This window comes from Prosopis cineraria, unplaced genomic scaffold (assembly GCF_029017545.1).
Source record: "Prosopis cineraria cultivar Desert tree isolate PC_DT_omini unplaced genomic scaffold, ASM2901754v1 PC1534, whole genome shotgun sequence".
NCBI classification, from domain to species: domain Eukaryota; kingdom Viridiplantae; phylum Streptophyta; class Magnoliopsida; order Fabales; family Fabaceae; genus Prosopis; species Prosopis cineraria.
Genome location: NW_026556859.1, coordinates 1,429 through 13,441, shown reverse-complemented (window position 1 = coordinate 13,441; position 12,013 = coordinate 1,429). Strand labels below are relative to the sequence as shown.

Here is a 12,013-nt window from a genome sequence, read left to right as displayed (position 1 = left end):
TACGGCCTTCTGGATAACCCCTGGAGGACGAAGGCTGGAAAGTGGATGTCTTGGGCATCTGCTTCTTAACACGCATGGCTAGACGGATGACATCATCCAAGGTCCAATATTGCTGAAGCTGAACTGGACGACTAATATCTGTGTTTAAGCCTGCAAGGTACCGGGCTATTGTTTGCTCCTCCTTCTTTTGAATATCACACTTCATCATGAGTTGTTCAAACTCCCTAGTATATTCTTCTACAGATAAAGATCTCTGTCAAAGATTTTGCAGCTGGATAAAATTATCCTAGTGGTAATGATCTGCTAGAAATTTCCTAGTGAGCTGGCATTTCATTTTCTCCCAGGTCTCAATCTTGTACTTTCCCTCTCGTTCTCGCTTCCGTCTGAGGTTTTCCCACCAAATAGAAGCATGTTTCTTGAGTTTGAAGGCAACAATTTTGACTTTTTGCGCATCTGAAATCTCCTTGTACTCAAATACTTGTTAACAGTTTGCAGCCAATCCGCAAACTCGTCCGGCTGGAGTCTTCCCTCAAATTCAGGAATGTCTACCTTAATGTCATTAGGGCGGAATTGTTGTTGTCGTGGACAGCGACGGTTGTCAGTGGATGACGAACTACTGCTTCCCGAATCTCCCTCTAAGTTTTCTCTGTTGTTGTTTAATAAAGTTCGTTGCAATTCCACAGCGACTTCCAACTCTCGTATCCTACGTCTCATCTCTTCCATCTCAACCTCGTGCACATGTCTACGTCTTGGAGGCATTTTGAATAAGTGTCAAGGTTAGGGATATGGGAAAGATGGGGTGCCGATGGAAACGTTGAAGGATATAGGGATAAAATGAGATTTTTGGAAATTCTAGGGGCAAAATGGGGATTTTGGACAGTTTAGGGGGTAAAATGGAGATTCTGGAAGAAAGGGGGGCCAACTTGCAATTTATGAAAAATATAAGGGTAAAAAATGAAATTCAAGTAAAATAAAGGGGCAAAAGTGTAATTTTAAGAAAGTTTAGGGGTTAAAATAGAATTTCAAAAAAATTTTGGGGTTAATATGAGATTTCATAAAAATAGGGGAAAATTTGAAATTACCGAAAGATTTGGGGCAAAAATGTAATTTCTAAAGAATCGGCTGACTGAGTAGAGTGACGCGGCGACCATGACATGTGGCTGAATGCTACTGGGCTGACCTGCCGTTGACCGGTCAGATCGTTGACATGGCAGATGACGTCAGCGTCTTCAACCTGCGGATGGTGCGTGACGGCGCGTGGATCGGCGGCGAGGCGCGTGGACTTCTGACGGCGGCGCGTGGGAAGTTTTCCGGTGACGAGGAACCTCCTGTTTCACGTTTTCAGACCTCCTAAGCACGATGGTAATGTTAGTTTTCCGAGAAAATGCCTGGATTGCAAAACGCGAAGACGTCAGGGACTCCTCCACTGAACCCCTCTTCTCTCCAGCATACTTTCTCAACTGTAACTCACTCTCTCACTCTTTGGACCAACTCTGATACCAAAAATGGCATAGAAACCACTCACTGAACAAAGTTCTTTGTTTATTTTCCAAATTGATGCCTTACAAAAGAAATGACACGGCTATTTATACTAAACCTTAGACCCAAGGACTTAAATGCTAAATAAAGGAGTTTCAACTGTTACATGAGTGTTTATTCAGCTGTTACAAAGGATTATGGCATTTAATGTTATCAATGAGGAGTTACGTTCAAGCTTCCTTACATTCAGGCTTCTGTTTCATCTTCCTTCCGTTCAGGTTTCTGTTTCAAAGAGTTTTAAAAAAACAAACGTCAGCCAACGAGGGTCGCAAAAATATGCCACCTGTCAACAAATCTGGGGCCCACCACTCAAAATAATGAAAATTTGGCCTAACTTAATGGCGAGGTCTAAATTGCTGCAAATATAATTGTTCAGGGTTTTCAAATTGTCCCTCAGCCTATAATTTATAATCTAATTTTCCATTTAATCCTAAATAATAAGTAAAATATAATAAATATGCATATGCAATAAAAAAATTCTTCCTTTGATAATTACCAATCAAGCATAAATTGTTAAAGTTACAAAACAAGAAGTTTGAGACTTTTTTCTCTCATCCAAAGCATATATTTTTTTATCCTTTTAAGTTGAGGTTTCTGATTGAGAAGACTGAATATGTAATATGAAAACAATTACATGCTTCATATCGCACTCTCATGACAAGGATAAGAATAAAACAATTATTATAGGGTTAAACAATAAATTGACTCACATTATAAATATAAAAGTTAAGGTTTTAAAAACCGGACAACCGAGTGAACCGGGAACCGGCTCTTGGTTCGGTTTGGTTGACCCCTAAAAAGGTCATTATGGAACCAGTCAACAACCGATAAAACTGAATAAAAAACGAACCAGTTCCCATGAGAAAACTGGACAAATACATCTTTCTTGAAAGATATTTAAATGAAAAGCTTCACTTATAATTAATATTAATTATGTATTTATCAATAATAAATTATATTACCAAGTATCTATAATATATTTTTGAAAAAAAATACATATTTAAATGTATTTCTTATTTAATTATGATACATAAATTAAAAATATATTAATTTAATGTCAACCGATTCGAATCCGGTTAGACCACAGTTCGACCAATGAACCATGAACCAATACCTCATCTGATTCAATGATCGATCTGGTTTTTAAAACTTTGTATAAAAGCATCTAGGATCCTGAATTTATTTTTAATACAATATTTCTCTTTAACTTTTAAAAATATTGCAAAGTTGTCCCTACTGTTTACAAAAATTAATTTTTATTATTAGTTAACCAAAAACTAATTGAAAAGGACCCCAAACAATTATAAAAAAAGACTAAAAATGACAGACAAGGACCTCAAAAATTAGCAAAAAAGACCAAGAAGATTTTCTTAATCATTTTCTATAATTTATAGATCTCTTTCTATAATTTTTTGGTAAATTAACAGTCAAAGTTAATATTTATTAATATTAAGAGTCATATTGCACCGTTTTTTGAAGAAGTTAGTGCTATAATCTCAATATGTTTCTTGACCTATAGCTCAGAGGCTAATTTGCCATTTAAGCCATTATTATATAAACTATTCTTTTTCTATAATGTCTCACGCTAAATAAAATAATGAATTGACTTAACACAAGACAAGCCACAAGTAAATTTGAGTTAACTGAAGTAAAAAATAGAACAAATACTGAAGAATAAGTTACAATAAAAAGTTAAAAAAAAATCTAAATTACTTTATTCTCTCCCGTGTACAAATTAATCACCGTATAACTCAAATTCTTCTTAGCCCAGACATAATGGGTACAAAAGAACCATCTACAACAAAAACAGATGTTACTTATACCACAGCAAGTGAACTCCCTCACCCAACTATAAGCTTCTTTGATGTTTGCCGGTAGATTTTAATATATATATATATATATATATTCAACCATTGATTTTTAAATCAAACAACAATCACTTGCACAGTTTTATCAAATTTTTATCTCAATTTGTATAGTTTAACTCATCACGATTTAGTTCTTATACTTTTATTTTATCGACCTTATAGGTCCCTCTTCATCTATCTTCAGTCTCTGTTTGATTCTAGGGATTTAATAATTTTTTTAATTTTTGGCCAGCAGGGTTTATCTAACTTATTTATGTTGTTTTTTAATAACTCAATTTATTTTATCTGATGTAGCACTGATGGGGCTGCCAACTAAGCATATTTTAACTCTGTTAACCACCATCAGTGCTACCTGGGACGAGTTACTTAATGAAGGAAAGTATAGAGACTGAATCGCGATGAGTTAACCTATAGGAATTGAATCACAAACTCAATGAAACTAAAGATGAAATAATTAATTTTCCCTCAAAACCTTACCGAAATTTAACCATCAGATTCGTGAGTGATTCTTCACCTCCTCAGCATTATGAATGGCACGTTCCAATTCCAGTATAGCGTTGGAAGAATCTGAGCTACAGGCTGCTTATCTATAGATGCCAAATTCTGGAAGAGGAAGAAACCTAATTTGTATAGTCATAGAGCACCAAATCCTTCAAATCTGACATTGTCCCGAGAAAATTGCTACAAGGTTCTAATGGCTGTCTTGTTTGAACACATGCAAGAGCAATCAGGTTCATTTCTCACCAGCCTTTTCTCACGGTTAATCATCAGCCTAATCAATGGAAGCTTTTTAGAAATTTGGCGCCAGATTTCGTTAACCGTTCCATCTTCTGCCCCATATTGAAAGTAGCGCTTGACCTGAGACCATGAAATTAAGTGAATGTATATTCACAGGAACGTAAAAATTAAGTTGAAGCAAACAACAAAACCTTTCATCAACACATTTTCCTTTTTAATAGAACACCATTAGTTACAAAATTGCACTGTTCGTGAGCTATGAACAGTTCAACTTATTTCTGAAATTTCATGCAATACATGAGACCCACACTAATTTTTGAAACAATATCAATGAACCACACCACACTGATATAGAGAAAGAAAACACTTTTTGAACAGAAGCTTAAATCATCAAACTCAAGACCCTAGAGCCAATGATCCCTTCCATAACAACATTTTCCTTTTTCATAGAATCCTTTAGCTACAAAACAAAGAGATGTAGGGATAGGACTCTCACAAACTCTATCACAATATCTATATATGATATAAAAAGTTCTAATAAACCGCACTATTCATGACCTATGAACAGTACAACTCATTTCTCAAATTTCGTGCAACACATGAGGCCCAAACTAGTTTTTGAAATAACACAATGAATGAACCCTACCACACTGATATAGACAGAAAAGACTTTTTGAATGGAAGCTTAAATTGTCCACAGCTCAAGACATCAGAACCAAAAATGTTCACTTAAAGACATCTGGAGAAAGACACCTTACCACTGAAATAGAAAGATTAAAATAATTTTATCCAAAAAAGGAAAGATTAAAATAATTTGAAATAAGTGTATAGTTTAGCAGACAGAAGTTTTAATACTTAAGAAGGCATTGCAAATTCAGATTAACCAAGCAACTTTAGCAGAGAATGGGGCACAATAGGAATTGCAGCAAAAAGGGGACCTTGTGTAATTGGTCAATTAAGCAGCAGCAAAATTATCCACAGAAATGTCAATGAAATTGTCTTGTCACTATAAACCAACGCATTGCCACTAAGGTACGTAAAACCGGACCGGTCATTGAACCGGTTATGGCACTGGGTCACGGGTTAGTGGTTCAATTAGGGTTGAATCGGGGGTTGAACTGGTGGCAAACCGGTCATGATTAAAATAATACAATTTAAATAAAAAGACATTAATTATAAAAATATTCAACTAAATTCAACCACTCAAAAGTCTAACAGTAATAAAATATAATATTTTAAATATCTATCATTATACTTACAACTCTTCAATCTCAAAAGTCTAGAGAAGAGATGGAAATAGAGTTGGAGAAGAGACGGAGATTGAGCTAGAAAAAAGACGAAGAGTCAGAGACTAAGCTGGAGAAGAGATAAAGATAGCAAAGACAGAGATAGAGCTGGAGAAGAGATGGAGATAGAGCTGGAGCCTGAAGAAGAGACGGAGACTAAGCTAGAGAAGAGACACTGATTAGGTTAGGGTGAGAGAGGAGAGACACAGATGAAAGGCCGAAATAAATGCCGTCTGAAAATCTGAATTGGATTTAGCGTGCTCTATCTCTAATTTTTTATTTTTTGACTTTAGTTTTACTTTTTTTTTGTTATCTTATTTCTAAATTCAGCACTCTGAAAAATAAAAAATGAAAAAAAAATTCTCAAAAAAAATAACCCGGTTAACCCAGTCAACCCACCGGGTTAACCGGGTTATACCGGGTTGAACCCGGGTTGACCGGGTTACACCGGTTTATTTCGTCACCAGTTTAGGAGTAAACCCAAACCGGACAAGGGACCGGGTCACCGGTTTTCGGGTTGACCCGGCCGGTCCGGTCCGGGTTTCAATACCATGATTGCCACAATCAAAAGCCCGGAGGAGTTGAAAAAAAAAATCATTGCAAAAGAAGGGTGTTCATATCATTTACTTTTTCTGATCCTTTTTATAAGTCATTTTTAATGAACTCATCAAAACCAAGGTAATTTACTTAGACTAATAAAAATGTCTTAAGAATAAATTATTTTCCAATTTTGCCCCTAAATATAAAAAATTATATTAGTTACTTTCCAACGTCTGGCATAAGAGAGAGTGTGTGGGGGGAAAATCCAAAACAAAAGAATAAAAGTAATTGGAGATGTGTGTAGAGGTTCTTCAGAAACTGAAACATCATTGCACATCTTGCTTTTCATCTTTTGGGAATACCACACAGGAGGGCAATTTTGGAGATGTTCTTTAATAATTGCCCAAAATGAGGGTGAGCGACTAATATTAAGGACCAAGCCAATGTGCTAGAAGGCGACTTAAAAAAAGGACTGGAGGGAGTGAGTCTAGAATAACAGGTTTGACCATTTCCCACACTACTACTCTATGATGTAATGAGCCTCTTCCTCATTACATGCATTGCATTTGTCATATTTCAAATAAGCAAATCACTTCTATACCTTCCATTTGTAAACCTTACATGTCTTTGTTGAATCATATTAAAACCTTTAGAAAAATTACCAACAGGTGGTGCAAGTCATCAGTAGTAACAACTAACTAGTTACAAGATGAACAATAAATATATTATGAAAGCACATCTAACCTTTTTTAGTTCTTTCTGATACTCGAGGATCCTTTCTGGGCTCACTGCTCTCAACATTGACACCAGATATCTACGTTTTATAGCAGAATCAGAATCAACAAATATTGCCATCTTCGAATAGTCTATGGTGTCTTCAAAGGGCAACTCTATATTGTCACTCACAATCACTGGAACACACAAAGTGACAATAGCATCGAAGAGCCGGCAGGCAGATGGAGTATCGCCAGTAGGGTGTAAACAAAACTTTGATGTATGCATTCCTTTTGAAGCTGCCCTCCTATTCTCTGTGGACTGAGTTCCATGCTTTATTATGACATCCTCTTCTTGTTCAAGAATTTGAAAGAGTTTATCACGAATTTTGCCTCCCTATTAGAGATGATAACATGAAGAAATCAATATTTCAGGGCAAATGTCCAAATAAAGTGCCTGCATCGAAGCAGCTAATCTTCTAATTTGAGCATATATGCAATGAAAAAAGAATAAGAAGAAAATTATTGTCATGGTACGTTGCTATAAAATTTTCACAAAGGGATATACAGATTGAACTCTTTCTTAAATGTGAACTCCCTTTGGATAGATCCTAAATAATAGTACACAACACCTATGGCAACTATAACATCATGTAAATAGCAAGATACATCAGCTTTATGACAATACATGTGGCAAAAAGAAATCAAACCTATGATTATGTACTTCTATTACAAAATTAATAACTGAAGCCTGCACATGAATATCAGTAATTTGAGAGGTTTCAATATAAACAGTCATAATATTCAAATCAATATCTACTTGCACAAAGAGTTGGACTTGGATTGATAGGACAGGAAAATATTTGCTCTGAAGATAATTTTGAAGGTAGTTACCAAGTAACTAACGTTAATGAATGATAAGCCAAGGAATTTAACATAGCATTAAAAGCATTGACCATGAATCAAGAATTCTTTTACCGTGTCTGGCAATTTCTTAGGATTCCCATCAACAGGAAAAGAAGGGCAGGTTTTGCCATAAAACAGTTTATGAGTTCTATGAAATCAAGACAGCAGAGTAGATCAATCTTTTTATGAAAGCACATACAAATGTTATGCGGACAAGGGACAAAAACGTGGTAGCTTTTATAATTGGAATTCTGCAAATTAGAACAATAACTGTAGACACACAGACATCTATAAGCATGTTTGGGAAACTTGCAAAAACCCATTTTCCTCACTTTTGAAATGGACATTTGCATGGCAAATGTGTGTTGGGAGTTTCCAAACACACTATATGTAGATAGTATATGTCATTAATCAAAATCTCCAACAACAAGAAGCAATTCTAATACTCTAATTCTAAAATACATCCCATTCTTTACATTACTTTCCAAATACAATTTATGAAAAATTAAAAGAAGGTTCTGTCTCACTTAGTTTATACTTTGCCAACATAATCATTTGTCATTGGTTTTCATCTTTCGCTCATCCATTAGATGAATCTATCACCACATATTACCAGCTGTGAAATGTCCCTTTGGCATTATACCATGCCAATGGTGCACTTTATTTATTTTCAATTTTAACCAGTAGAACCAGATCTTCACATCAAACTCAAAACTCTTATGCTGGTTGCTGAGGAACTAAAGAAACAAGCAAACAAATTCTTGTAACTATTGCAACTGGTTCTGCATCATAAAGTTAACCAACCCAAGGTTGGCCGGAAACTCATATGGTGGTTGCTGCTGCCTAAAGGATTGATTGTATCACAAGGTAAACCACATACGTCCAAAGATTGTGTAGACAGTTCATCATTTTATTATAAAAGTTGGCATATCATGTTTTACTCCTTGAACCTTGGAAAAACAAATAGCGATTTACTATAACTGGGGAAACATTAAAATGACCATGCCAAATCGCTTATGAGAAACACATCATCTCAAGAACAATCACTTCACAATGTGATAGCTATACAGATATATCAATCCTATTAATCACAAACAAATTTCTAATCCTCATCCTAAAAAGAGAGTAAATGGTACCCGTCAGTCAAATTCATCTGCAATTCTGCATCATATAAACCATAAAGAACTTGCCAAGAAGGTATCTAAACTTGCCATAAGAGCTCAAGAACCTAACATAACTACAACTGAAAATAGATTAAATGCTCAATGTAAGAGAAATTCATTTGCATCATATATAGACAAGACTGATTATTACCTCTTTCCGGTATCGGGCACCCATAAAAAACAACAACGTATTGCGATTCTCAAGTCCAACATCACCCTCGTATGTTCTGAGGCGATGTGAGTATGGTATGACGACATCCTTAACAAGGGACCCTTGGTCTGGTCTCAAACGCCCAAAATCTGCCACAAGAAGTATACTATTCTTCACTCTATCCATGACCCGATACAACGCATTCGGATCCGAAGCTATAATCACATGGTCCCTTCCATTGTTCCTCTTCCAATACTCCTGCTCCCCCAACCACTCCACCAACGCTTGCTGATTCTCTGCGTCAATGTAAGTCGGCTTCTCACTGTCCAACTCAGCGGGAACCAAAGTTGGGTTCACGATTAAGCTCAGTGAAGAGAAGAAAGCCACATAGAACAGGTCCGCCTCCTCGGGATCCGATACCCGAACAATGGGCGATCCAACACGCTCGGGTTCGGGTCGGATGAGATCCAAGAAGAGGTACCACTCCGCCATGTGCTGGTGGCCTGGGTACTTGAGAGTGGTCACGTCTTCGACGGCGCGGCCACCACGCACCAAGGAATGGTGCTGGATGACTCCATAGGTGAACCTCGTCGGCAGATCATAGAGGTAGACTTTGACGGGGGATTTGCTGGGGAAATTCTCGCTGGAAATTTGGCTCAGGGAAACGGCAGAGTCGTCTGAATTGAATGGGAAAGTGGTGTCGAGCTTGGAGGAATCATCAAGAACGGGGGAGAAGGCATTGAAAAGAGCGTACACAAACCAGAAAAGGATAAAAGTGAATAAGGTTAGCCTCAGAACCGATCTTCGTGTCAGCACTTGGAATGTGTTAGAAACCAACGAAGAAGAAAACAAAGTAGGCATAATTTTTTTGCTTCTGGATCGTTCATCCATGGCTTCTATAAGGGGACGGAATCAACCCTTCTTAGTTTCTTAAACTTTGAATGAATCTTTCTTCGAAAAGTAAAGGAATCTCGGCGTCAGCTGAATCTGATTCCGTTCTTGCACAGTACAGACATAAAAGAATTTGATGAGTTGTTATCCATGCAAAGTTCGAGATTCGTGTTTAAGTAGACACCACTTAGACATAGATGATGATGATTAGGATTTAAATAAGCAACTTTTGGAAAGGTTTATGTTTTTTGTTTGGTTTTTTTTTTCCGCGAATAAATTATCATTTTTTCTTGCACATTTGACTTGTTTTGGGAATATGATATGAGAAAGCAAATTTTCTGATACCGTGTAACTACTAAGAAAGCAAATGTACGTCAATGTGTTTTTAAAGTGATTTTCTTTCCCTTTCCTCATTTCAATCTGTCTTAGCGAGTCCCTTTCTTGAGATAAAACTTCAATTTAATTTTGGTTGGCATGCAGCACAATCTCAATTAACTTTTGGTTGGAATATTATTTTAATTAAGATATTTAAAAAAATAGTCTAAATTGATCCTTAATGCGTTGTTTGAAATGAGAGAAAATATGAAAAGAAAGAAAACATGAGAAGAAAATAGGAGAGAAATAAATTATCCCCTAATTGGATGAGAAAAAAAGTGAGAATAAATAAAAGTTAGAAAGAAAATGAGATGTATAACTTATTACATTTTCCTCCCAACTTTTCTCTTTACAAGCAGAGAAATTTTGAGAGTAAAAATTTTTTTTCCTCTATCAACCCTCTTCTCTGCCTCGAATAAAATATTTTCTGTCAACTCTCTTCTTTGTCTCTTAACTATTTTTCTGCTAGACCCATCTTCAACCAGGTGACCTCAATGAAAAAAATGATGACGCTGATGAGCCATATGGTGAGGAAAGGTGAGACATGTGGCAAGTTTGTTAACCTAAATTATATTTTTATTTTTTATCTAAATACTATGATAATTTGTATTTTTATGTTATTATATTTAATTTTAAAAAGTGCCTACTTTTAATTTTTAAATATAAAAATAACATATTTTTACTAAATTATTTGATGTTAAAATATAATAATATGAAAATAAATTTTTTAATATAATTTCTTCTTTTATTTTATTTTTAAAAAGATAATGAAACATGATATATAAGGGCATTATAAACATTATGATATTTATTTATTTTCTTTCCTCTCTATTTTCTCTTGTCCATCCAAATAAGAGGAGTAATAATATTTTCTTTTCAGTTTTTTATTCTCTTCATTTTCTTTCCTTTTATTTTTTTTCTCTTAACTTTTCTTCACATTCAATAGAGGGTAATAGTTAGTTTAAGTGATTTTGCATATTCAAGTTCATAAAAAGGTTATTTTTGTGCAGAGAAAAAAAAAATCCCCCCCCCTTTGCTAATTAATGCTTTTGGTAATGCTCCAATCTTTTAATAATTTTTTTTGTCATTATATTCTACATAAAATTAAAAACATTTTAATACTTTAGGATGATAAAATAATGCAATTTTACATTTTTTTCATTTTTTTAAAATACCCTAAAATTTCTTTTTTTTCAAAATTATCAAAAAAATAGATTTTCAAATGCAATGTTGGGTATTTGTTCAAAAAAAATGCAATGTTGGGTAAATCTGAATTATTTTAAATTCAATGTCTAAATTTTTATAAAGTCATTATTTGAAGTTCATAAATTGAAATTCATATTTTCATAACATTTTCAAAAAAGATATCAAAAATTTAAGTGACATTTCTCCAAAAAAAATAAATAAAACCTAAAATTTTCAAATTAACATCCTATTAATATTTTAGCTCTCAAGCAATCTTTGTTAAATTCAAAATATAGCATTCTATTTTTTTTTTTTTTTGACCAACAAAAAATCATTCCATTCATAAAACATCAAAGAAATAATGCAACAAAGTGCAGTACAGAGATAGAAAAAAGATAATAAGCCCAAAGGCAAATGTCTAGACAAACGAACAAAGACACCCAAAATAAAGCACAACTTAACCGATTCATTCTTTGCTTGTTGGAGCACAGGGTGCTGAAAGGAAGACCAAGAGAAGGCTGAGTCAGTTTGAACAATGGTTGAAAGAGGGAGTGGCATGCTGAGAAGTAAACCAGTAGGATCCACACCCTTTAAGGAAGAGGCTACCAACCAGTCAGTAGCAAAGTTACCTTCATGCTTGACAAATGATAAGGAGATG

The 12,013-nt window shown here is 34.9% G+C and overlaps 1 protein-coding gene across 3 annotated transcripts; it reads right to left on the bottom strand.

Annotated features, from left to right (window-relative positions):
* Nucleotides 1-1,562: 1,562 nt before the first annotated feature.
* Nucleotides 1,563-9,936, bottom strand: LOC129300321 (probable arabinosyltransferase ARAD1). Of its 3 annotated transcripts, none has more exons than XR_008590742.1 (4): nucleotides 8,905-9,936; nucleotides 6,716-7,081; nucleotides 3,885-4,265; nucleotides 1,563-1,761 (listed from the first exon to the last, which is right to left on the bottom strand). XR_008590742.1 is itself a non-coding variant. In XM_054938888.1 (3 exons), the coding sequence occupies exons 1-3, from the start codon at nucleotides 9,793-9,795 to the stop codon at nucleotides 4,089-4,091; spliced, it is 1,434 nt and encodes a 477-aa protein (XP_054794863.1). In that variant the 5' UTR covers nucleotides 9,796-9,936; the 3' UTR covers nucleotides 3,173-4,088. The 3 variants fall into 3 exon arrangements, 1 of the variants encoding a protein (XP_054794863.1); XR_008590743.1 differs by lacking the exon at nucleotides 1,563-1,761 and adding an exon at nucleotides 3,173-3,334; XM_054938888.1 differs by lacking the exon at nucleotides 1,563-1,761 and having other exon boundaries at nucleotides 3,173-4,265.
* Nucleotides 9,937-12,013: the final 2,077 nt, after the last annotated feature.